This window comes from Myxine glutinosa, chromosome 2, assembly GCF_964187855.1.
Source record: "Myxine glutinosa chromosome 2, kmMyxGlut1.1, whole genome shotgun sequence".
Lineage (NCBI taxonomy): Eukaryota > Metazoa > Chordata > Myxini > Myxiniformes > Myxinidae > Myxine > Myxine glutinosa.
The window spans coordinates 225,871,274-225,899,147 of NC_136262.1; the positions used below are offsets into that span (position 1 = coordinate 225,871,274).

General features: G+C 43.6%; 1 protein-coding gene across 1 annotated transcript; it reads right to left on the bottom strand.

Annotated features, from left to right (window-relative positions):
• Positions 1-1,994: 1,994 nt before the first annotated feature.
• On the bottom strand, positions 1,995-27,235 carry LOC137420772 (sorting nexin-12). Its single transcript, XM_068106119.2, has 4 exons — positions 27,019-27,235; positions 10,998-11,093; positions 10,739-10,863; positions 1,995-2,479 (listed from the first exon to the last, which is right to left on the bottom strand). Exons 1-4 carry the CDS (start codon positions 27,184-27,186, stop codon positions 2,374-2,376), a joined length of 495 nt encoding a protein of 164 aa, XP_067962220.2. The 5' UTR covers positions 27,187-27,235; the 3' UTR covers positions 1,995-2,373.
• Positions 27,236-27,874: the final 639 nt, after the last annotated feature.

Consider the following 27,874-nt stretch of genomic DNA (forward strand, 5'->3'; position numbering starts at 1 on the left):
TCACCCCCCCAAAAAAATAAATCTGGATCCAGCTTGAAATCTTCACCAAAATCTAATTTCGTCCTTGACACATACACGACCTCCACCAAATTTTGTCCGAATCTGTCCACAACTTTGAGACATCTTGTTCAGACAAACAGGTGAAAACATTACCTCTGCTACCGAAGGTGGATGGAGGTTATAAAATCTAGCTTTGAGAATTTGTTTATACAACAACAAGTTCCCTGAACATTTCATTCAAAACAAGGACATACTTGTGGAATGTAAAGTAGAAAGATTGCTCATCAGTTCGTCAATGAGGAATTGCTCATTGCTGCTTACTCGAGTCGAGCTGAATCTTCATCCAAGTTAAAGATAAAGGAGACTTGGGGGGGGGGGGGGGGGGGTTGGAGCAAGAGTTGGTGCAAAGTGCAACACCACCCTGGGGGAGTAGACATCCTTTATGCAAAGTGTGTGAGTTCAATGGGTGAAAAGGTGTGCCCAGTATATGGAATCACATTGTGGGAGGTGGGGGTGAGTGAGGGGGGAATTTTAGTACAAAGCCACCCTGGGGAGTCAACAGTTTCCATGGCAATTTTGAGCCCCGTGGGTCTAAAGGTGTGGCCAGCAAATAACACACGGCTCAAATACAGTACCGATAGAAAGTCCACACCCCCTTTCAAAAGTTTGACCTTTTATTGCCTTTCACCTGGAATTAAATCACTTTTTCCACCTCTATTTACACATCGTAACCCACAACTTCCAAATGAAAAACAAATTCTACAAATTTCAGAAAATTGACAGAATACAAAACTAGAATATCTTGGTTGGATAAGTGTTCACCCCCTTGGTTAATACTTGGTGGAAGCATCTTTGACAACTGCAGCTGTTGGGATAGATCTCCACCAACTTTGCACACCTTGTTTGGGCAATATTTGCCCATTTCTGCACAAAACTGGTCAAGCTGTCAAGTTGCATGGGAAGCGTTGATGGACAGAACTCTTCAATTCATGCCACAGATTTTTGATTGGATTCAAGTCAAGGCTCTGACTGGGCCACTCAAGGACATTTGTCTTTGTTCCTTCATCACCAGTGTAGTAGCTTTGGAAGGATGAGGGATTGGGGTGGGTTAACAAGGGCAGAAAAAATAATGGCTTTGAATTGGGGATGATCTGAGATGAACAGCTGCCTTGAACACCTGGAGGGAAGGTTCCACAGGCAGGAACAAAAAAAGAGCAACAAATTGGTGGAGGTGATCCTGGATTTAGGTAGTTTCACCTGAAGGGGGTTGATGGTTGACCATGTGAGCCCTGCCGAAACCTGGGGGAGACGAAGCACAGAAGGTACAAGACCAGAGAAAAGAGGTGGCAGAAGACAGACCACAGACCGGGCTGCAATGGCGAAGTGGTGAATCAATAATGTCAGCTTCAGCGCTGGAGATTCCAATGATCTTGAAGGCCTTGGTTTCCAGTGTCAAGCTGACCAATATGTGAAGCAGGGGAGCTAGCCCAGAGGGGAGTAGTACTCCAAGCTATGAATGAAAGCCTTGCAGGTGGATAGGAGTTCAGGTGTGCCAGGGAAGGACTGTGCGACAGAGAATGCAGTCAGCAGCTGGCTTTGGAGACCAATTTTGAAATGTGGTTTGCCCAAGAAAGTTCATGGCTGACACCGAGACTCGAGTTTGAATGACAACAAAATTGTTCAGAAAGTGGATTGCAGGGTTTGCCAGATGGTCCTTTTGAAAAGAGATCGTGAGAGAGATTTGTCAGGTTTGAAGGACAAGTTCCAAGTGTTTGACAAGTTTGTGATTTTATCAATGCAGGCAGCAAGCAATGAGATTATGCCAAAATTTGGTGAAAATGTACACAATGGCAAGAGAAGACAAGAAATTGATAGACAGCATCCTTTTATTAAAGATCAAATCTATAGAAAATTATTGGTCAATTTAAAGGTAAATTAAACACCACACAATTGAACAAACTACCAAATAAGCCTTTAAATAAATAACAGGCAGATACACTTGAAAAAAATGTTTTATTTCCAATGAAATCAGGAATACAGCAGTGAGCAAAAATTATAATAATTAAAAAAAAAAATGGACAGATAGGTGGGAAACAACGGTGGAGCTTACAGGGGTGATGTGAGTGACTAGGAGTTTAGGCAATTTGTTCAATTTGACCATATCCATGCATTGCCCACATTTGCACACACTGCAATCTGTTGCTTGAAACATTATGCCAAGTTATATCCAACTATAGATTTGCACCCGAACATCGATCTGCTTGCATTCCTCCAATTTACAGCAATGTTCATCGTTCATCTCCTTTCCTCCCACATACATCAATATAGAAATCTGTGTTAGTTGTCAGCATCTGTCGACACTAGTTTGTTAGTTTACGTGTGCCTGACTTTGCCGGGGACGTAGTTCCTGTCTACCATCTCATCCTGCAGGAACATGTGCAGACAACGCTCATTTTGTGCCAAGGGATGACCAGCCAGCCTGTGGGGTGGAGGGGGCAGGGGAGGGGTTTGAGAGGACATAAAATGAGTTTTGAACTAGATATTCAAGCATTTGTTCCATCTGGCAAAGTTATGTTTGTCAACAATTAGGTAAATGCATTGCACATATGGAAAACACCTCCAAATAAATGATCAGTCCAAGAATAAAGCAAGCAATTAATTAGCTACATCTCTGCAGTGGCAAGTTCAGCCTGAAAAAAATAAAAAATAAAATAAATGAACATATGTCACCCACAGGGTGAACCGTATCTTGCCAAAGTGAAAATTCCGTTTTTTCGTCATGACGTCATCAAATGACGTCATAGCGTCAAACTGTTTACAGATCTGGGAAGCACTCATCAAGGGCATTCATATGAGGTATTACTCGATATGGTACCTACGATTTCAAAATTTGACCTTGGGGTCAATAATTTTCGACCTCCAGCGCTAACCATGAAGGTCAAGGCCGATCGCCACCAAAAACTAATCAGCTGAGCGCCGGACCATATACTAGATTCCCATGAAGTTTGGAGACGATCCGATCAAAGTTACTCAAAAAATTAGTGTTTCGTCGACCTCCATGATTGACCACAAAGTGACCTTGACCTTTGACCTTCAAAATTTTGTGTGCTGAAGGGTATCTCTATAGGACTCTGATATGCGAAGTTACAGGAGTTTCCAATAATAACTGTGGTCTACAGAGTGATCTAAACGTGAAAAAAAATGATTAACCACAAACAAAAAAACAAACAAACAAACATACAAGCTGACTAATACATCTTGCAAAAACTTCGTTTTGGCAAGATAATGAGGGCCGATCAAGATTAACAGATGCAATTTAACAATTCATCATTGCATGCAAACTATGAAGGAAGTTGAAGTTCAAGAACTTGCATCTGCAGATTAACAAGAATGGCACTCAAGACAGTTTACATTTTGTATCCCACTGATGGGCAGAATCTGCATCCGAACTTGAACCGAAATCTAACTGGCTTGTTCTAGTCACCAAACCAACTCGTTCACCTTGTTTTGCCATAACCTGTCAAATATAGTTTTTTTGCCCCATCTCAATGGTTAAGAATCACTTAATAGCCGGCGAAGCCGGTGTTGTGAATGAACGCGTACGTATTACGTTGAAAAGCCAGATTTTGCTGGATCCTTTGAGAATTTCGAAGCTTTGACGCACCAAATCGCTCCATGGAGGCCGCCATCTTGCGGATGCGGAAGTATGCACAAACAATATTGCGAAAAAGTTCAATAGAGGCTTTAGCTTCGCCGGCTCATTGCGGCGCAGTAGGGTCATATTATGAATACGCATGCATGAGCTGTGAGCACACGATGCACCGCGACGACATATTTTGGAATTTCCATCCACAACACGTTTTATTATCGTCAAAAACAAGGTTTCGGTGCTCAAATCAACTAAATATTAAAACTAGATGTGGATAAATATATAAACTAACAATAAATTGGTTTCAGAACGATATCAACTTGCCTTCGTCAAAATCGGTGAATGCTTTTGACAACCCAAACTTGCGGCAATAAATTCACCTACTTCTTGAACTCGGAAAATAAAGGTTGGAAGACGAGGTCAAAGGGGAAAATCTGAACTACCTCATAAGTATTTCCGGTTCATCTAAGAATAACAAATACAATCTATGCAGCGATAGTAATAGAGGGCTGTGCAGACAGCCGAGATCACTGGCAGACCAGGTATTGGTGCCACAGCGACACGCTACTCAGCATCTGATAGTCACGTACCTACTATATTTATATAGTCTAGACTTCTAGTCGACTGGACCAGGTACGTAGGTCCGACTGGCAGAGACGTACTGAAATCGGTGTACCTGGCTTAAATGAAGTCAGTGTAGCTGGCGTAAATGATGAGCGGTTTCGAAATCAAAATCCGTTCTGTACAGTACTGTATTGTATTGTAATTTATTGATTTTAATCACCAGGTGAAAATAATTTATCGGTCGCGCCAGACCAAAGCAAGCGGATGAGCAAGATGGCCGATCATGGAAGAGACAAGATGGCGGATCATGGAAGGGACAAGATGGCAGATCATGGAAGGAACAATATGGCGGATCATGGAAGGGACATTTCAAATGACATGAAATTTTGTTCCCAAGGGAATGGGGTTTTTTGGTTTTTTGGGGGGAAATTTGAAATGAAAATTTGAATGGATTTACATATACATGCAATTGGCATAGAGGTTCGCTTACGAAGCTCTATAAACTAGGAGAAAAAAAAACAAAATGTCATAGCCCTATGGTTTTAATAACTTTGCTCTATGGAGTTGAAGGCCACCAGTCGACCATTTTTGGTTGGATTAAAAAAACAAAAATCCTGCAGATGTATATTCTCATATATTGTCTTTGCGACAAGTTTGAACAACAACGGTCCATGTATGTCTGAGAAATGGTTGGGGCCACATTTCAGCAACAAAATGGCCGCCAGTCGGCCATATTAGATCTGATCTCGAAACAAAATGATGGAAGCCATTATTTGTGTGCCAAGTTCGAATATGATTTGTAAATACATGTCCGAGATATGGTTGCGAATGCACGGACCGACAAGACCCAATCAATAAGTCCCCGTTTCAGAACTTAAGTCCAACAGGGGCTAAAAATCCTCATCTGGATCCAGATTAGGATCTTCACCAAAATCTCATGTCATCCTCACCACACCCAACCTGTGCACCAAATTGTCGGAATCCATCCACATTAATATCCCTTCCCCAAAGGGGTTTTCCTCCTTGGCCAAATGCCGTGTTAACATGTATAAAAGCTTAATGTGCCGTTTTCTGTGGAACCCACACTGGAAATTCTAGATATATGTATGAACCATTGAACCACCCACATGCATGATTACCTTTTTAAACAGTTGCTACTGGTGTTTAACACCCAACTGAAAGGGAGGAAACACACCATTCTTGACGCATTATATGTTTATCACGTCTTCGACCAAAGGACCCGACCAATGGAACTAAAAATGCAAAACTAGATTATATTGGTTGGACAAGCGTCCACCCCCCTTGTAATACCAATTGTAAATAAACTCAGGTGTAACCAATCACATTCAAAATCACACCAAGTTAATTGGTCTCCACCTGTATTAAATTGTAGCGATTCTGATTTCAGAATAAAATCAGGTGTTCCTGTATGTTTCCTCTGCTGGGTAGTGCATTTCACAGCAAAGACAACCATAAGCACCAAGGAGTTTTCAAAAGATCTCCGGGATAAAGTTGTGGAAAGGCACAGATCAGGGAATGGCTATTAAAAAAATATTTCGAAGGCCTTAAATATCCCTTGGAGCACAGTCAAGACAATCATCAAGAAGTGGAAGGCTTATGGTACCACTAAGACCCTGCCTAGATCAGCCTGTCCCTCCAAACTGGATGACCAAGCAAGGAGGAGACTTATCAGAGAGGCCACCAAGAGGCAGATGGCAACTTTGAAGGCGCTACAGGCCTCTATGGCAAAGACTGGTCAGTGTGTGCATGCGACAACAATATCCCAAGCACTCCCCAAGTCTGGCTTGTACGGTAGGGTGGCAAGAAGGAAGCCATTACTCAAAAAAGCCCACCTTGAGTCCCATTTGAGGTATGCACAAAACCACTCCGTAGATTCTTAAGCCATGTGGCAAAAAGTTGTGGTCTGAACTTTTTGGCCAAAATGCAAAACGTTACGTTTGGCGCAAACCAAACCCAGCACAACAAACATGCATTTTAAGGCTATTTTCCCTGCTAGAGCGGGGGTTAGCCTTGCGGTCCCCATGACAATCTTCTCCATTTTGCCCTATTTTCTGTATCTCCTTGTTAACCCCCTTGCCCGCATTACTTCTTCCACCATCTTTAGCCAAGTCTTTCTCGGTCTTCCCCGTCCTCTACTTCCTTCTACATTCATTTCCATCACTCTTCTCAACCAGTCACTTTCATCCTTCCTCAACACATGACCAAACCATCTCAACCTGTTCCTCTTCACAGCATCAATCAGTGGATCAATCAGTGGATCAATCAATCAGGCATCAATCATCAAACCAAACACAGCACGTCACCCAAATAACACCATCCCGACTATGAAGCATGGTGGTGGCAGCATGACGTTGTGGGGATGTTTATCAGCAGGGACTGGGGCACTTGTCAGGATGGAAGTGAAAATGGATGGAGCAAAATACAGAAAAATCCTGGAGGAAAACCGACTGCCCTCCACAAGAAAGCTGAAATCGAGACGGAAGTTCACCTTTCAGCATGACAATGACCCGAAGCACACAGCCAAAGCTACACTGGAGTGGCTAAGGAATAAAAAGATAAATGTCCTTGAGTGGCCCAGTCAGAGCCCCGACCTAAATATAATCTTAAAGCTGCAGCACGACTTGAAGATTGCTGCCCATCAACACTCCCCACACAACTTGACTGCGTTTGAACAGTTTTGTGCAGAATAATGGGTAAATATTGCCCAATCAAGGTGTGCAAAGTTGGGAGAGACCTATCCTAACATTCACAGCTGTAATTGCTGTCAAAGGTGCTTCACCAAGTATAAAAACTAAGAAAAATTTTAAAGGGAGTGGAGACTTTCTACAGGGACTGGATATGCAATTGCTTCAAAAAAAATAAAATATACATATATATATATATATGGAACCAAATTTTGCATGTTTAGGGTAACCCAAGAATGGTTTGTCTGGGTAGAATATCTGGGAGAGGGGGTTCAAGGTGGGGGGCAGACCCCAATTCTCTCTATCGACATGTGGATATAGCTCCACTTGGTGGTAGTCGGTATTACAACTCGTGTAAAAGCCAACTTGATAATATACATAACGGTGATGTTGACATTCGCAAATAATTCGAAATTTCCAAGAAGTTTCATTTCATTAATTTTAAGCGGAGGTTAAAAACCAAAGCACCCAATGTCGTTTCGCAGCGAAGGAAAAGCGATTTCTGCTCACGCCATATATAGGCGGCAAGGTTGGCAGACTAAGGTGATGTGAGACGACTTCCAAGCAGATAGAAGATGAGCTCAGACAAATGCAAGAGGAAAGTTCCAGGTTTGAATGTGGAAGATAACCACATGTATCAAGGACTGACAAGAGAAGTCGGCAATAACCCTCAATCTCCCTCGGTGAACCACCTTGAATCGAAATCGCCCTTCGCACAACTTTGACCCCAAACATGCACCAGCACAGCAGAGTACCGTGTAAAGGCAGCTGGGTTGCTTCACAATGTGCCTAGTCAGTGTGCTGGTGACAACTCACCTATTTTATTCAAAGCAATCAACCACAAACTAGCTCGTGCTGACAGCCAGTTTAATCCCAGTTTGACTGTCCCCCAGTTTAATGTCGAGGGATGGCACACGAACGCAATGCCCCGATTGCGACATCCGAGTTTGTTTACAATCGGGTCAGGAATGAGAATCAGACCAGAGAGCTCAAAGACGAGTACGCTCAGCTATCGCAGCAGTCAAAGCAATTAGTTACATCAATATCGTCATGTGGTCTAACAATTACATCTGCCCAAACCTCCTTCCATTAACCAAGAGACAAGGCTGACTAGCTTGTGAAAGTCAAAGATCCCATTATCTTGTGCAAATTGTCAGTGATCAAGAAAGTTGAAAAACGGTTGAATCAACTACAGATGGACATGTGTGTGTGGTTGTATATATGCATGTGTGTGTGGTTGTATATATGCATGTGTGTGTGGTTGTATATATGCATGTGTGTGTGTGGTTGTATATATGCATGTGTGTGGTTGTATATATGCATGTGTGTGTGTGGTTGTATATATGCATGTGTGTGTGTGGTTGTATATATGCATGTGTGTGTGTGGTTGTATATATGCATGTGTGTGTGTGGTTGTATATATGCATGTGTGTGTGGTTGTATATATGCATGTGTGTGGTTGTATATATGCATGTGTGTGTGTGGTTGTATATATGCATGTGTGTGTGTGGTTGTATATATGCATGTGTGTGTGTGGTTGTATATATGCATGTGTGTGTGTGGTTGTATATATGCATGTGTGTGTGTGGTTGTATATATGCATGTGTGTGTGTGGTTGTATATATGCATGTGTGTGTGTGGTTGTATATATGCATGTGTGTGTGTGGTTGTATATATGCATGTGTGTGTGTGGTTGTATATATGCATGTGTGTGTGTGGGTGTATATATGCATGTATGTATGATTATTTTTGTGGAGTTGTACAGGAGCTCTGATGTGGAATGTGAAACGCCAAAATGATCGTTATAATCTCCTGTGTTGATTAGACGAACCAACGACAGAATCCAGAAGCATTCCCACATTTTATATGGACGCCACATTAAGGTGAATAGAGCAGCTGAATACATCCTTTCACATCATGGCATTCTACTTACAAAATAGGTAAGTAGAATGAAGTCGGTGTTTGGTGAAAGGTGTGCTAATTTGCTCAAGCAGGATAGCAGGCCGGTATGACCAATGAAAATGTGGTCCAATGGACCAACTCGTAAATTCAAAGGTCCGATTGTTGAAAATAAACTAAATGATGAAAGCAGTAAATGAACAGTCTTAATCACGACTGGAATGGGTAATCATGTGGAATAACATACCTGGGAACTGACAAGCTATCAAGATTATTTACTTCTAACCAGCACATTGCAAGCAGCCTGATGCAATTCCAATGTGTCTTTCTCAGGGAAGACGATCGAGAAAACTGCCCGACAAAAGCAATCCATTTTTTGAGAAACAGCAATGAATAGTCACCGATTTATTCAATTGGATTGTACAAAAAATTTTTTGGAATATTGTATGTGTATTATATTGTCATGTGACTACCCTTTGTGAACACCTTCGGGTAGCACGGATGACAAAACGAGCTGTTACTCCGAGGCATTCAGTTCAAATTGTGGAGAATATGCGTGGGGAAACAACAGGGAGGGGGAGGAGGGGGAGAAACCGGAGCGCATACCTTCACGGATCCCACCGGCAGTCCTCAAACGTGCAACAAATCAACTCAAACCGAGCAGAGTTTAAAATGTACAAGAAAATGCCGGATTTAAGAAATGCCGGTAACAAAATAAAACTGTCAAATAATAATAAATTCCTAAATTGGAGCGCTCCCAAACACAGACAAAGGATAAAATGACTGCAAATAAATAGCGTTTGTGTGCACTTAACTGATTGATGGTGGGATCTCGTCAGTAATAGTCAAAATCATCTGGGAGCTTGGCAAGAACCGCACACTCGTTGGCGAGCGTCCACCCATCGCTCTTGCTTGGAAAGCCATGCCTCTTCCTCCTCACGACCAGCAAGATCTCCAAACATGGCCGTTCATGATCGCTCCCTTGAGCCCGAGAGAAAAATGCCACCGCTCGTATGAGGCCCAGGCGAGAAAAAGCGCAAGAGGGAATTCGGTCACAGCGAGGAGCCAAGGAGAGAGATGTCCGCTAGTGCGCTGTTTCATCACCCAGGCTTTGACGTCATCTGGGGTGCTTTGCCAATCAGCGAGTCGCTCCCCACTCCTATCAGAAAGTCCCATCTTACCCCGGCCTTGTGCCAATCAAAACCCCGACCAATCACTGCCCTTCTGGGCGTGGCCCTCTGCTCGCCCATCCTGTGCGCTTCCAAAGTCGGTCATCAGCAGCAGCACTCAATGTCCTGGCTTCCAGTAGGTTTTATTATGAGAGCTAGTTTTATTATTAGTGAGTATTAATTTTGGCTAGTGTCTATGGTGTGGTGCCAAAAGGGACATAAGAAATAAATTAGAGGTAATGACATACAAGGGACAAATTACCCATAATCCCCGAGCTAATTAACATACCCCACTCCTCGTAATGGGGACAAAGATCCACCTTACACGACATCCGGGCTAATACAAATTCCATTACATGGTGATTCTTCTTCATCGTGCCATGCGGAGCATGCCAATTTATGCACTCTACCTGGTCTATGGTATCCCCACCCCCCTACAAACGTACCAATATTAAAGAGTACTGATCGTACTCTTTAATTGGTGAAGAAAGGCCAAATCTGCATTCATGAAAATGCTAACCTGCCATGGATGCAGACTGGTGGGTGAAAAAAGGTGTTCACTGGGTCCACAGGAATTTGAGTGAATAACATCGTCCACAAACTACATGATCCAGATTTATAACCTTCAAAATAAAGTGCAGAGTGTTTTCACATCGACATCAATTTGAGTACAAGCCCATCCCACCCCAAAAAGGAAATGTTAAACTGATCCACCAAATAAATAAAAATTAAGAAAGCAAAGTTAAGCTCACTTGTTGATAAACAGTTCTAGGCCAAGACGTCTGTTTTCAATGAAAGTTTCCTCAAAAATTCCATCATCAGCACGGAATGGTAGCTGTCTCTTCAAGGCCTTCCCTGGCAGCGGTGGAACAACAATCTGAAAAACATGGTTGGGAATGGGTTAGTCGTTCGTGTGTCACGAGTGCGTGCCATATAGATCAAGTATTTCAATGAGGGGAAAGGTGGCGAACACCAGGGAATACTCGGAACTACAAAACAAGAGAAAAATACCTTGCTTTCCCTCTCAAGCTCATTCTTCAGCCATTCAAAATCAGAATACCTCCGACGAATCATAGATTCTTTCTGCTTGAAAATGGGCAGGTTTGTCTGAAATGGACACAGAGCATTAATAATTCATTTAACTATACTAGGGCATGCCCGTACTATATATATATCTAAAATTATATCCCCCCCCCCTATTTACATGAAATGGTTTGGTCCAAAGCGAACGGCTTGCGAGTGGTGACAATCCCCCCCCCTCTATTTACATGCAATGGTTCGGTCCAAAGCGAACGGCTTCCGGAGTTTGGTAAAGAAATCGCCATCGCGTACACAAACGCGCAGGAAAGCGAATGAATCGCAAATTCGTTTTTATTAGTTGTAAAACATAATGCCCAATTATTCAATTAGCGCCAACGTATTTTGGCTGTTTGCAATTTAATCGCAAGGCAAAGTAGAAAGAGAAGAGGGAAAAAAAGAAAAGCCTTGCCTTGCTGCAAACAGCTGCTGCAAACAACAACAACAGGGAAGGCTGCACTGTCCGGAAGTTGGCATATCGCAGTTACGATTATTTTAGTGTTAATGGCCAATTATTCAATTAGCGCCAACGTATTTTGGCTGTTTGCAATTTAATCGCAAGGAAAAGTAGAAAGAGAAGAGGGAAAAAAAGAAAAGCCTTGCATTAACGCATTAACGCTTGCATTGCATTAACGGTTCGGCACACGTGATAGCTCGCTGCTCTCTGATTGGTTGAAGCGTTTTTTGGACATAGCTCGGTAGGTACTTGTCCGATTAATTTCAAACCTTGAAAAGGCACATCCTCGGGTCCCCAGCAATATACCTGGCAAGTTTCAAGTATATCGGACCCGTGGTTGTCGAGAAACAGCGGTCACAGACAAACACACAGACACACAGACACACAGACAGACACACAGAGATTACTGGAATTATAGATAGATAATACCAGTGGGCGCACGCGTGGGAATCCCACGGGAATGGATGTGTGTGACATTTGGACATCTTCATTTCGATGCTGCACATTCAGTTTTACAAAATGGTTACTGGCAATTTATCAGATCCACAAATGATGTAATCTGCACAATATATTTACTTCTGATAACATGTGAATGCATGTGTGTGCACCAGGGTGGCCCGAAAAATTAGATTTTTGAATTTTATATTGCACACGTGCTCATTTGAGGTGGCCTGATGGAAAAATAGCCCAGTAAAAATCTTAGGGCAATCCAACAAGAGTAAGCAGTCTCCCACAACCCTCTAAAAGTACTCTGCAAGACCGGATTCGTTGATATTTCTGGTGTCCATAACTTTTTTCTCTCTGGGCCAATTATTTTCAAATCTACACCAGCCTCCATGTGGACCCAAATTTTAGCTTGATCTAATAAGTCCTTTCATATTTAAAAAAACATCCCCATTGACCCACAAATGGCCCCCAAAGTCCCCCATGAACAACATCATCGAGTCCAAAACCAAACACTTAATTTAAATAATTGTGAATGTGGAACTGCATTATTTTAACACAAACAAAAACAGTGTTTAAAAACAAAATCTGTTTAGTAACAAAACAATGGTGCCAGGGCAGTCAGGCCATCAGTGTTACTTGGTGCTCTTGACCAGTTGATTTTTAGTGGCACTGGTTGGCAGAAGCTTCCGGTGATGCTCAACGACCTGGTAGAGGAGCTGGCGCTGCTGGTCATACTTGGTAAGGACTTGATTAAAGTCAGTAGCCAATTTGACTGCACGTTCTGCACAGTCGTTCACCACCTTCAACGCACGAACAGTCTTGAACGCTGCAATGTAGTCATCACGCTCGAACCATGTGTCGACTGCGGCCGTCAGGAACTCCTGTGACAAATGAAGTGACTCAGAGGTTGAGCGAGCGCTGTGTGACAAACTGCGCCACGGAAAGGTTCCGGAACTCAGGGATCTTGTTTGGAGCCATACGTCAAACATCTTCTGGGAGTGGATCTCTGCAGCGCATCGACGATAGCCCCCTTATCTTCATCAGTGCTGTCATCGCTGAGCAAATGCAGTGTTGCAAGGTCCTCACTTAGGTACCACAAGTGCAGCTGCATTTTATTTTCTGCGACTGGCAATTTTGCTGTCAACTTCTTGGTAATCTTCGATCAGCTGAAGCATTAACAAGTCATTTGTAGGAGCAGCTGTCGCCAAAGGTGCTGCAAACCAGAAGATTGCATAGATTGTACTAACAAACAAGCAAATTCGTCGCAATGAGTCCATCTCGTGCTTGCTCATGTGGAATTGATGGCGAAATCCAAAGATTTTAAGACAATAAATCCCTTTTGCCATCCATCTCATGCGGTGATAAGCACCAGGAGCACAAAATCCTGTACCAATGTCCATATCATATCCTCTCCCAGGAGCCAAAGTGCGAGTCTCGAGAACTCTAGGTAGTCTTCACGAGGTTGGACAGTCTCCAGGTGTTGTTGAAGGTTATGGACAACAAGAGGACGGCGAGATTCCAGCCATGCTTTCTCTGATGCACTCAAACTACATGCACCAGCCTCATCGCTATCAAGAGCATCAAACTTCGACTTGTCGATAACATCCCACTGTGACTTGAGACGAAAAAGCTCAATCTCTGGTCCCTTTGAGGTAAACAAAGTATCGAACACAGCGGCTGCATATATCTCAAACATATGGTGATGGCATGCGAGAAAGAGCAGCCATCGATTGAACGAGTGCTCCACATAGTGGAATTCTATGTGGAAAGTAAGATCTTGGTCTTCATTGAGGCTGGTGTAAATTTGACAAGAATTGTCCGAGAAGAAACAGTTATGGACACCAGAAATTTCACCGAATGCTGTCACAGAGTACTTTTAGAGGGTTCTGGGAGAGGGTTCTTAATCTTAATCTTAGTTCTTAATCTTATCTTAATCTTAATTCTTAATAGAGGTATCTTAATCTTGTTGGATTGCCCTAAAAATTTTACTGCTTTATTTTTCATCTAACCCCCTAAAATGAGAGGGTGTGCAATATAAAATTAAAAATAAAATACTATATAAAAATTGGCCACCCTCGTGTGCACATGGGAAATAGTTTTAAATGTGTCATTACACCTTATGTAAAATGTGACTTCAAGAGCTCAAATCCTCTGTACCCGCCCTCATCCGTCACACAGGGGGGCAGCGGGTCACACATTGTTGGATTGTGTACAGTTAAATCACTGCAAACTTGTTGAATATATATATATATATATATATATATATATATATATATATATATATATAATATTAGCCGGAGGTGAGTGTCTGTTGGACGTCTGTCCGGGGGTGTGGCTTACTCAGTTTGCAGAGTAGCTCCAGCCACTCCTTCTCGAATAGCTTTGAGGCCTGTTTAGTTAGGCCCGTGCTGTCTCTCTCACACAGGTTTATTTCAATTCTAATTCGATATATCATTTCATTTTTCGCAGTCGCTAACATAGTTTTAGACTCGGTTGAAAAAAAACGGGAAGAAAATCCGATCCTTCGGATCTTGAGTCTCTCTCACGCCTTTATCTCCAATCTAACTCACCATCTGATTTCATTTTTATTGATGGTTTTAGACTCGGTGTCAGCAACGTGGGAAACCGCAGAGATATATTTTTAAAAATACACCACATCACCGCCCACAAGTATCATACACCGCCCAACATGACAGACGGCAACATGTCGACATTATCGCTTTTTCTTTAAACTGAGTGAACCGAGCCGAACTGAATAAACCGAGTGAATTCACCGAGCGAATGTCATCCAATTCCACCGAATTTCATGAAATTACCGAGAGATATTTCTTCGTTTTTATTTTATTAGTTACCAGCCGAAGTACCCAGCGTTGGCGGGCGGGGGAGGGGGGAAGGGCACGTACACTTTAAACATGTATATACATGTGCGACGTGTGTGTGTGTGTGTGTGTGTGTGTGTGTGTGTGTGTGTGTGTGTGTGTGTGTGTGTGTGTGTGTGTGTGTGTGTGTGTGTGTGTGTGTGTGTGTGTGTGTGTGTGTGTGTGTGTGTGTGGGCTAACCCCCGCTCTAGCAGGGAAAATGGCCTTAAAATGCATGTTGTTGTTGTATGTGTATATATATATATATATGTCTGTGTGTATATATATATATATATATATATATATATATATATATATATATATATATATATGTATGTGTGTGCGTGTGCATGTAAACATGGGCCGGTGTGTGTGTGTAAAGTGTGAGGAGGTATTGGAGAGGAAAATGCAGAGATATATATTTTAAAATTGCGCCATGATAAACGAAAATACACCGCCGAAAATAAGTTGACATATATTTAAAATTCGTCACACACATCCATGCCCGTGGGATTCCCACGGGTGACCCCACTAGTATATATATATATATATATATATATATATATATATATATATATATATATATATATATATATATATATATATATATATATATATATCGTCCTGTGGATGGCTGTTAAGACGGAGCACCCACGGATGACCAATTGAGCTTACTTTGAGGCGTTATTCAATGGCTGATTTCACGACGTGACGGTTACTAAACTCCCTAATGAGCGTTCCTTCACACAGACTTAGAACACGGACAAATGGGGAGATAATAAAAGAAACGCGTCGGGTGTGTGTTTGTGCTGGTTTAGCTCTCCTCGCTGGAGTGTTCTTGTCTGTAGTCGTCCAGGGATCGTCAGGCTCCGAGGTCAGTCGCCCGGCGCGGCTCCGGTAGGCGGGAACAAGGTCCCGACGTGCCCCCGTTCACTCGGCCTCGATAAGGCCTCTAGTGCCAAGCGAGCGGGCGTGCAACCCGTTCCCCCAGCCGTGCAATGTCCTCACGGATTCGGCATGGAACGGCGTTGCACCCAATGTTCGGATCCGAAGGAAGAGAGTCGAGGGTGAAGGAAGACGTGAGGGCAGCAGGAGAACCAAAGAAAAGTGTCAACAGCGAGGGGAAGGACATCCAGGCACAAAGGAATCCAGAAACAAGAAGGGGACGTCGATGCCGACAGTCAAAATGCGACCGTTCGCTATGGTGTCCAGAATCAGAAGAGAGAAGGGGCAAAATGTCGGCTCGCGAGTTGTTTTATCGCTCGTCGCCTGATGTCACTGGCCCTTCCTCGACCAATCCTTCGCAAGGTGGGAGTGGCCTCAGCCTGCCTGAGCAATGAGTGTTGCAATGCAGGTTTGTGATGTAGTTGGCTGCAGTTCTATCGGCAGTGCCCCGAACTGGCTTCCGGTGAGTTTTATTGTCATTGTGGCGGATGGGAATTCAAGTAGTGTGTGTGTGGTGAAATTAATGGGCCTAACTAATGTCTATGGTGCGTTGCCATACAGGACAAAGGAATGATCACAGAGGGAACAACGTACAAGGGAATCAACATAATCCCTACTCTATCACAAAGCCATCCTCGTATGACCACAAAGATACTTAATCCGACATATGGGCTAGACAGGTCCTCTACTTATTTTCAGAGATGGTTCTTCTTCTTGACAGTCGGAGAACCTACCGATGCAGATCTACCTAACTATATGTCCCTACCCCAACATTCATTACAATATATCGTTATATATGTACTTTAGCATTCTCAAAAGACACATTGTCTTTACCCCCACATGACATGCCATTTAATTCACTTTGGTTCCCTTTTCAAAATTGCCTGAACACCACATGGTCATGTGGATCCTCAGGGCAGGTTGGAAGGTGTACAGTTAAAATTTCCCTTCACCACAACAGGACATGTTCATTGAAGCTTCACACAAACCAATAAAATACACAAAGCCAAAGATGAACTGGTGGACACTCGTGATGCTGGCTTTAAAAAGTAAACTACTTTAGGACCCGTGGTGTTAACTATAAATAAAACAAAGCACAAAAAAAAATAAATTACAAGTTTGTTAAAAGGCTTTAACCACCTCGTTTAAAACTGCACCAATGATTAGTAAAAAACAACATCCGATGGCACGACACTGCAAAAATAAAAAAATAAAATGGATTTTAAAGGTGAATCGCTCAAAGCAGCATTTATTAAAGGTAGAAAAGTGGCACCCTAATCACCAGCATGACATTACAGAAGCCAGACAGACATTGTGTCCGGTTAGACTTGATTAAACTGTCCGTGTTGAATCAGACAGTAAGAGACCCGCCTCTGGTGCAAAAACATGGATGATTTAGTTGAATGTTCAGTTCAAGTCCTGCCCAGCACTACAGTTAGGTATGGGGCATACTTAAAAAAAAAAAAAACGACATTTTTTGGAGTGGAAAGAAAGGGGAGGGGTCACATGACAATCTTCATGGGTGCAGTCATTTTAGATTTCCCTTCACCACAACAGGACGTGTCATTTTTCAAACTACTGCTTTCAGTTGAATTACTGGTAGTCCCAAAACATCAGAGGTGCTGTTAAGATCAATTTGAAATGACGGAGAGGGCAATTCAAAAAAAAAAAAAAAAAAAAAAAAAAAAAATATATATATATATAGCAGGAACTTTAACTACAAGCTTGTAAAATTTGGAGAGAGCAGAAGGAAAACACAATCTTATTGACCGAGCAGTTGGATGCCAAATATTAACAACTTGCAGAACAGCAGTGGCATGGGGAGGGGAAATGTCAAAATCCACCCCCCCAATGCCCCAAATAGTCATTTTGTGCACAGCCCCCTCACACAGAGAGAAATGGTCACACAGCATCTCAAACATCCGGTTTAGTTTGCCTCATTCCAGGCAACTTGGAAGCCTTTCATGGTACAAACACGATGGCTGCTTCTTGCAGCAAACAGATGAAAACTACCTTTATATTCACTAAAATGTTACTGCCATCAAGGAAAATCCAACAGAAATCAGACTCCATGGAGTTTAGAACTGCACTATTAGCATTCATTACAAGTTACCAATTGTTTGTTTTCCCATTGCCAGTCAAAGTTAACATAAAAATATGCACTTTGAAACCAATTGCTCAGAAACCACACGTTGACAGTTTGCTTGCACAGATAAAACACTATGCAATGTAGGAAAAATAGCACATCAAGCCTACATCCTTGTGTGCAGTTATAACAGAGTTTGAAGGGAAGGGGTAATAAATTATCAATTAATGATGTCATAATCAGTCAGGATATGCATTTTGTAAACAAGTGAAAAGTGATCACCAGAAGGTGTTTGGAAAGCCCATTGGCACCCTGGCATCTGTCTGGCATTCCTGATCATTCCCCATTGTAATTTTTCATCTCACCGCACAGCTGGGTCGAAATGCCTATTGCACGTGTGCAAGGACAAAACTTTCTGGCGACGTACTGTCTCCCATGTACTCGGTCCAATCGATACAAATAAAAAGGTTTGTAGGAAAATATGCAAGAATCAAGACAAGGGATCGTCGGAATGTACAGTCGTGGCCAAAAATATTGGCACACTTGCACCGTTTTCAAATGACTCACAAATTTCTCGAAAACAAGTTTAAATTGACAAAAGTATTTGGTCTCCACAATTCTTTATTTCACCGTTATTACAGAACCTTTGTTTTTGATTCAGAACTTAATACATATATCCTTTTAAATGAGAAAATAGAAAAATGGCATTGACAAAATTATTGACACCCAACACTTAATATTTGGTAGCTCAGCCTTTGGACAAAATAACTGCAGTCAAGCGCTTCCTATAGCCATGAATGAGCTTCCTACACCTCTCTACTGGCAGTTTGGCCCACTCTTCTTGTGCAAACTGCTCCAGTTCTCCCAGATTTGAAGGGTGCCTTCTCCCAACTGCTGTTTTCAGATCTCCCCACATGTGTTCAATGGTATTTATATCTGGACTCATTGCTGGCCACTTCAGAACAGTCCAGCATTTTGTTTTGAACCATTCCTGGGTGTTTTTTGAAGTGTGTTTGGGGTCTGTCCTGCTGCAAGACGCATGACCTTCGACGGAGACACAGCTTTCTGACACTGGGTTCAACATTGCACTCCAAAATGCCTTGGTAATCTCATTTCATGATGCCATGCACACATTCAAGGTACCTAGTGCTAGAGGCAGCACAACAACCCCACAACATCACTGAACCTCCTCCAAGTTTGACTGTAGGGAAGGTGTTCTTTTCATTGAAGGCTTCATTTTGTTTTCTGTAAACAGATGATGTGCTTTACTGAAAAGCTTTAATTTTGTCACATCTGTCCACAGGACATTCTCCCAGAAGGATTTTGACAAACTCCAGTAGGGCTTTATCAGTGGGGTCTTCCTGGGTCTCCTCATTAAACCCCCCCTTAATTGAGTTGGTGACGGATGGTGAGCGTTGAAACTGTCGTACGTTGTCTAAAGGCAAGCTTGAATCGGTTTGGCAATTTATCGAGGTGCTTTCTCCACCATTCAAACAATCCTTCGCTGCAATCTTCGATCAAGTTCTCTTGTGGCCACGTACAGTGAGGTTGGCTACATGACCATGGGCCTTCAACTTCCTGATAACATTGCGTACGGTGGACCCAGGAACATCAAGGTCTCTGGAGATTGTCCATGCTTGGCTACAATCTTGTCTGACCTCCTCAGACAATTATCTAGTTTTCTTTTTCTCCATGCACATTGTGGTACAGTGACACAAAACAGCAGAATGACTCCTTTTCTCTATTCAAACCGGTTGAATAAGTGATTTTTACCTCCACCACCAAAGGTAGATGGAGGTTATCTTTTCACCCCTGTCTGTTTCTCCGTATGTCTGTCTCCGTTTGTGAATAAGATCTCAAAAAGTTGACAGATTCTGACGAAATTTGGCAGAGGTAGCGTATGTGACAAGGACGAAATTATTAGATTTTGGTGAACATCCGGATCCGGCTAGGAGAATGTTTTAAGTGATTCTTCACCATTGGAAGATAGGATATCTCAAAATGTTATGGACAGATGATTTTGATTAAATGTGATTTTGTATTGCGATTTTCTGATCGACTGGGATACAAAACGTAAACTGTTCACCTGGCGGAGGTATGCTTACTGAGTGCCGTTATAGTTTATATTGTAGGCATCTGCAACTTACCACAGGTGAGTTCAATTCCAAAGTAAAGGAGAATCAATCACCTGCTTGAAATCTAATTATTTCTAACAACTTCCAAAAGGTGCCAACAATATTGTCTGGGCCATTTTAGGAGTTCTGTGTGGAACAAGCCAAGATTTAGTATTGTTTTTCAGCTTTTTATTGTTTTGTTCCACTGTAAACCAAAGAAATACATATGTGGATACCAAAATATTTTATTAATTTGAACAATTTTCCAGAGGAATTGGTGCATTATTTGAAAAAAGTACAAGGATGCCATTATTTTTGGTCACGACTGTACGAGGATCCTGGATGGCAGCAGGCCTCCACCTTGCACTCATTGTTTGAAAATAAATAAATAAAACACGAGAATCGCTTTGCAATACATGACCCTACCAAGTTTCAGTTAAACACAGGGTAAATGGGTAAGGAAAAGTCTGGAAAACGAACCCATGTGTAATATGTGGTACTTTGCAAGTCAAAAGAGGGCATAACTCCATGAAAACAAAAAAATAATAAAATGGCAAAACACCCCAAAACTCAAACTTCTCCTGCAACTTATCACAACAAAGCTATATACCAAGTTTCAGTTGAATACGTTAAAGGGTATGGGGAAAAAGGGCACAAAACAGATGGAGAGCAAACCTATAGTCCCTTCCGCATAGGGGACGAATAAGAGGGTTACGTAAAGGACGAGGAACAAATGGGATATTGTAGGAGACAAAATAAATAAAACTAAAAATCATACTAAAATACACCATTTGTGCCTGTCCGTCTGATGAATTTTTTTTTGATGCCAATACATTCCGTCCTTACTTATCCAAACTCAACCAAACTTGACAGGATGACCAAGGACGACATAATGAAGGTTGTACCACATTCATTTGCCCCCCTTCAAGGGGGTTTTCTCCACCGTTGCCGGCAATGGGTTGCATGTTGAGGTGTATAGCTGTATTAAGTTAGCTTTATCATGCCGTTTGTCCAAAGAAGATTTATCGTGGCGTTTTTCCAAAGATGCTTTGAATAACAAAATTGATACACATATTGTTAATGTTATTACAAAACAATATTAATACTAATAATGTCCGACTTCCCCAAGGTGTTTTTCCTGCAGTGATAACGTTTAAATAGCTTATCTTTATAATGGCGTTTCCGTGTGAGCAACGGCTTCTGCAGGAAGAAAAAAATATTATAAACCACAAACACGTATGATTTGCTTTTTAAGCAGTCGCTAATGCTGTTTATAACACTAAATGAAGAAATTTGGAGGAATCCCGACATCCATGAAGTAAGGTTTACCGAGCGAAGATTTATGGTACTCTATATAACCCACAAATGTCGAGTTCATAACATGATCCTTCCTACCACTGCCGTGGCATTTTTTGTAGCGAACTTTTGAAACTCGCTCCCACTGTTTAATACGAAACAAAGAGGAAGACCGGGATGTGCTCATTTACCAAGCAGCTAGCTAGCGCTTGCCAAGCCAGCTGTTCCTTAACGGTTTTGAATTGAGTGCTTGCTCAAATGCTTAAACCACTTGGCATTCTCTCCACAAGAAACTTGGCAAATGAACACACACACAATGTTCTTGAGATCCGTCCATAGATCGAATGTAATCTATATACCCCAAAGAGGAATGACACTTTCTGCAGCTCCCGTAGTGTGCGGGTGTACTAGTAAATAAAAAACATTTCTAAATCAGGACAGCCTAATCACACCCAATAATTAATGTGCTGCGACAAGCAGAGTTTGGTGCGAGGATGTTGTAAAAACGCAGCAAGTCTTAAAATGCCACTTCAGGGTCCACAAGTCAGCTCACCACAATAAAGGTTGCAAGTTCAAAGTTGATGAACAATACAAAGTTCAAAATAACCAATAATAACTAATGCATGAATAACATGAACTGTCCCCCTTTATCCTGCTGCAAGCAAATCTACCAGCTGCAAACTGTTATTCAGCTGACATCTGGACTTGCAAACTTCATCGCAATGCAAAGCAAAACTGGATGACCAATCCGCAGTCACATGCATACTCCTTTAGACCCTCCTCGTGGATCAAGGAGACGTTTGCCACCTTGCATGCAAATTTCACAGCAGAGCACAGTAAAGAACACGACTAAAGTTTGTGGCACAGGCTTTGAGAATCCATCACCCAAACTTGATGAAAACTAGATGTCAAAGCAAATGATGAACAGATACAGTTTAACATTGGGAAATGCAAGGTTCCGGGGATGCAAATGGATAGTAATGGTAAAGACAATAGGGGCTTTATAATGCAAGGGATAGTATCAGAGAATGTCACTGATACCTGGGGGTTAGAGGTGAGAGGGGGTATGGACACGGCAGTGCCACCACCGCCACAAGTAGAGCCGATATGGATTTAAGGTTTTATTTATCGGGGAATGAATGATCACAGTGGTGTTAAAACTGTACAGGATTTTAGTGAAGCTTCACCCAGAAAAGTGTTCAGTTTTAATCACATCTGAGGAAGGACGGCAACCAGACACGATTCGGCATAGACCCACCGAATTGAATCTGGGTGCAGCTAAGTTATGAGCAGCAGCTCAGGAAGCATGACTGTTATAAAGCAGATTAGAAGGGGATCTGATAATTTTAACCTATCAAGACTACAGACAAAATACAGAAATGGACGAGGCGTCAGTCGCAGTGAAGAGGTGGCAGGATTGGAGTGAGGTAGGGGTGTTTCACTCAGTTAATGCACGAGATTGTCTCCCAGGAAAGATAGTGGCAGCATAAATGGGAATTATACAAGCATCTACAAGGATTGGGAGCTAGAAGACTGGTAGTTTATACAAGGATTGGGAGCTAGAAGACTGGTAGTTTATACAAGGATTGGGAGCTAGAAGACTGGTAGTTTATACAAGGATTGGGAGCTAGAAGACTGGTAGTTTATACAAGGATTGGGAGCTAGAAGACTGGTAGTTTCTACAAGGATTGGGAGCTAGAAGACTGGTAGTTTATACAAGGATTGGGAGCTAGAAGACTGGTAGTTTATACAAGGATTGGGAGCTAGAAGACTGGTAGGCATCTACAAGAATTGGGAGCTGCAGGACTGGTAGTTTCTACACGGATTGGGAGGTTCCACAAGGATTGGACGCTACATGATTGGTAGGTTCTACAAGGATTGGACGCTACATAACTGGTAGGTTCTACACGGATTGGGAGGTTCCACAAGGATTGGACGCTACATGATTGGTAGGTTCCACAAGGATTGGACGCTACATGATTGGTAGGTTCCACAAGGATTGGACGCTACATGATTGGTAGGTTCCACAAGGATTGGACGCTACATGATTGGTAGGTTCTACAAGGATTGGACGCTACATGATTGGTAGGTTCCACAAGGATTGGACGCTACATGATTGGGAGGTTCTACAAGGATTGTGAGCTGCAGGACTGGTAGTTTCTACATGGATTGGGAGGTTCCACAAGGATTGGACGCTACATGATTGGTAGGTTGCACAAGGATTGGACGCTACATGATTGGTAGGTTCTACAAGGATTGGACGCTACATGACTGGTAGGTTCCACAAGGATTGGACGCTACACGATTGGTAGGTTCCACAAGGATTGGACGCTACATGACTGGTACGTTCTACAAGAATTGGGAGCTAGAGAGACTGGTAGGTTATACAAGGATTGGGGGCAAGAGAGACTGGTAGGTTATACAAGGATTGGGGGCTAGAGAGACTGGTAGGTTATACAAGGATTGGGGACAAGAGAGACTGGTAGGTTATACAAGGATTGGGGGCTAGAGGACTGGTCGGTTATACAAGGATTGGGGGCTAGAGAGACTGGTAGGTTATACAAGGATTGGGGGCTAGAGGTCTGGTCGGTTATACAAGGATTGGGGGCTAGAGGACTGGTCGGTTATACAAGGATTGGGGGCTAGAGAGACTGGTAGGTTATACAAGGATTGGGGGCGAGAGAGTGGTAGGTTATACAAGGATTGGGGGCGAGAGAGTGGTAGGTCATACAAGGATTGGGGGCGAGAGAGTGGTAGGTCATACAAGGATTGGGGGCGAGAGAGACTGGTAGGTCATACAAGGATTGGGGGCGAGAGAGTGGTAGGTCATACAAGGATTGGGGGCAAGAGAGTGGTAGGTCATACAAGGATTGGGGGCGAGAGAGACTGGTAGGTTATACAAGGATTGGGGGCGAGAGAGACTGGTAGGTTATACAAGGATTGGGGGCGAGAGAGACTGGTAGGTTATACAAGGATTGGGGGTGAGAGAGTGGTAGGTTATACAAGGATTGGGGGCGAGAGAGAGAGTGGTAGGTCATACAAGGATTGGGGGCGAGAGAGACTGGTAGGTCATACAAGGATTGGGGGAGAGAGAGACTGGTAGGTTATACAAGGATTGGGGGCGAGAGAGACTGGTAGGTTATACAAGGATTGGGGGCGAGAGAGACTGGTAGGTTATACAAGGATTGGGGGCGAGAGGACTGGTAGGTTATACAAGGATTGGGGGCGAGAGGACTGGTAGGTTATACAAGGATTGGAGGCGAGAGAGACTGGTAGGTTATGCAAGGATTGGGGGCGAGAGGACTGGTAGGTTATACAAGGATTGGGGGCGAGAGAGACTGGTAGGTTATACAAGGATTGGGGGCGAGAGAGACTGGTAGGTTATACAAGGATTGGGGGCGAGAGGACTGGTAGGTTATACAAGGATTGGGGGCGAGAGACTGGTAGGTTATACAAGGATTGGGGGCGAGAGAGACTGGTAGGTTATACAAGGATTGGGGGCGAGAGAGACTGGTAGGTTATACAAGGATTGGGGGAGAGAGAGACTGGTAGGTTATACAAGCATTGGGGGCGAGAGAGACTGGTCGGTTATACAAGGATTGGGGGCGAGAGGACTGGTAGGTTATACAAGGATTGGGGGCGAGAGGACTGGTAGGTTATACAAGGATTGGGGGCGAGAGGACTGGTAGGTTATACAAGGATTGGGGGCGAGAGGACTGGTAGGTTATACAAGGATTGGGGGCGAGAGAGACTGGTAGGCAGATGACGAATGTATGAGTTATTGCATACATGTTTAATGATCATTATGTCTAGGAAAGATCAAAGGACGAATGAAATGTGCTGTTGGCAGCTATTAATCACACACCTCCCAAATTAAATAAACCAAGACGAAATCAATGATGCATCGACAAGGAATAAACACGATGGGGCCAAATGGCCGTGTCCAAGCCCCTCATACCAAGGGACATTTTAAAAGGCTTTCGTTGGTTGAAACAACCAGGTCGTGAAAGGTGAGAAAGTAGAATTTCGAAGTACAAGTCAGTGGTGCTTTCCACCCTTACTAGGGTTAGGGAAAAGAAACCAAACAAAAACAGAAATCAGACAAACTTGAAAACAGGGGACAAGTTCTTCTGTTCGTCATTCCGTTTGGCTTCTCAGAAAGACAAGACACTTGCAATGAACAATTGCCATTTTCTTCATCGTTCCATTGTCGAACAAAGTTAAAGGACTCACATGTGACTAAACTTATTTGTTTGCATGCAGCACAAGGTTGTGGGGTAGCATCATTGGCCGAGGGTGCGGCTGTGCTGCTGATGCAGTGCCCCCTGCCGGATCGGGCAGGAATTTAGAATTCGATCACAGCACCGGTAATAGCTCGTCTACTCTTGATGGACACCATGGAGTCTTTAACGCTCACCAATGAATGCGGGAGAGCAACACATTCACAAACAGAAGGCCAATAACCCAATGTAATGGTGGAAGAGGGAGGGCCAGGGGTTCCACATTGCTTGTTAATAGAAAAGTATGAAAAGGTGTTTAGCACGCAAGTAAAAGACGCCCGAGACCTTCGGGATCCGTGTCAGTCCTTTATTTTCCACCCAAGCAATTCCAGCTCTTCCTGATCATCACTCCTGGTTGCAACCGGATCAGGAAACTCGAGATGCAACGTATTTACACATTACATACAAAAGACAAAATGGTGCCGCCGACAGGTGCATGGGGTGGTGTGGGAATCGAGGGTGAGGAGTGGTGTGGGGTAGGTATCCAGGTAGGAGTGTGGGGTAGGGTAGGTGGTCAAGTAAGGGAGTGGGGTGGTGGTGTCCAGGTGGGGGAAGGAAGTGGCATGGAGTAGGTGTCCAGGTAGGGGAAGGGAGTGGTGTGGGGTAGGTGTCCAGGTAGGGGAAGGATGTGGTGTGGGGTAGGTGTCCAGGTAGGGGAAGGATGTGGTGTGGGGTAGGTGTCCAGGTAGGGGAAGGGAGTGGTGTGGGGTAGGTATCCAGGCAGGGGAAGTGAGTGGTGTGTGGGGGTCCAGGGTGATCTGTCAGGTGGGTGGGGGTCCAGGGGCGATGTGTCAGGTGGGTGGGGGTCCAGGGGCGATGAGTCAGGTGGGTGGGGGTCCAGGGGCGATGAGTCAGGTGGGTGGGGGTCCAGGGAGATGTCAGGTGGGTGGGGGTCCAGGGAGATGGCAGGTGGGTGGGGGTCCAGGGAGATGTCAGGTGGGTGGGGGTCCAGGGAGATGTCAGGTGGGTGGGGGTCCAGGGCGATGAGTCAGGTGGGTGGGGGTCCAAGGCGATGCGTCAGGTGGGTGGGGGTCCAGGGCGATGAGTCAGGTGGGTGGGGGTCCAAGGCGACGCGTCAGGTGGGTGGGGGTCCAAGGCGATGCGTCAGGTGGGTGAGAGTCCAGGGCGATGTGTCAGGTGGGTGGGGGTCCAGGGGCGATGCGTCAGGTAGGGGCTCAGGTCACGCCTGCACCTACCTGCATTTGCACAATTGATGTTTCTTCTAATTCTATAACTATTAACTATAAATTATAGTTAATAGTTATAGAAGAAACATCAATTGTGCAAATATAAATAATGTCGGTGAGAGTTCACTCGGGAGACGAACATGAAACTCCTAATACGAGATAAAAAGGTACAAACACTCTAAACGTATAATTACAAGGTGCGAAAGAATAGAGCCGTCTAGACGCCAGTCACATCGACCGGAAGTAGTTTGTCCCGGCCTAGCTGTGGTAGCGCCCAATGCCTACCCGCATCCGGATCTCATAAGTTGTGTGCCGTCCGCGTCCGATCCCCACAGTCTGCGGGTCACACACATCGATCTCGAGGAAATTGCTGGGAGGACCATAAGCATCCGTCAGATCCTGGCGCTTGCTCATCAGGCGCCGCGTATCGGCCACAGCCGCATCAGTCGCCATTTCTGCCGTTCCTCCCCCCAGCCGAGCAGTGCAACCGCAGCAACGCCCTGTATACGCCGAGCAGAGCGCTGATTGGCTATCAGTTAATTAATAAACATGAGCTCCAGCGTAAACTCCGCCCCTTAATGAGTCGAGCGACTCCCTTGTACTAACTGAAGGATCTTTGGGTGAAGTTTCGTGCCTTTCTCCAGACCAAGAGGGCAATTAATATTGCATCGATCGGGTCATGTCCATTATTTGTGATTCGACAAAGAAAACTTCCACTTTGGTGGATATAATAACCGTATCAATTAAGAACACGTGCCGATTCCGGAGCTTTTTCATATTCCCGGAATCTGTATTGACAAAGCACGTGATAATGATATCTGGACTCGGGTTTTGAATGACCTCGTCTCCAACCCGTCCATCCCTGTCCGGCTATCTATACACCTTGCACACACATATCGATTAACTCCTCTGTTTTTGAAGTTTTTTCTTTCATCCAATATGGCTGCCAGACCACGTGAGCAGACATCATACATTTATATTCTCTAATATAATTGTTGTGTAGGTCACGCTCAATAAATTTCAATCTGATCAGATTAAGGGTTGTCCCTGCAGAATTATGACGTCATAATTGAGGCACCAATGACATCATCGTTAACAACACTTATTCCCCATGCGTAGTTTTTTTTTTTTGTTTTTTTTT

What these genes read in the sequence shown, in the direction of transcription:
- LOC137420772 (XM_068106119.2), bottom strand. Translation starts at nt 27,186, where the DNA reads ATGGCGACTGATGCGGCTGTGGCCGATACGCGGCGCCTGATGAGCAAG. An exon ending in AGCTTGAGAGGGAAAGCAAG is followed by an intron (nt 10,864 to 10,997) that starts GTATTTTTCTCT and finishes CATGTTTTTCAG; the next exon opens with ATTGTTGTTCCACCGCTGCC. An exon ending in CTAGAACTGTTTATCAACAA is followed by an intron (nt 2,480 to 10,738) that starts GTGAGCTTAACT and finishes TCCACCCCACAG; the next exon opens with GCTGGCTGGTCATCCCTTGG.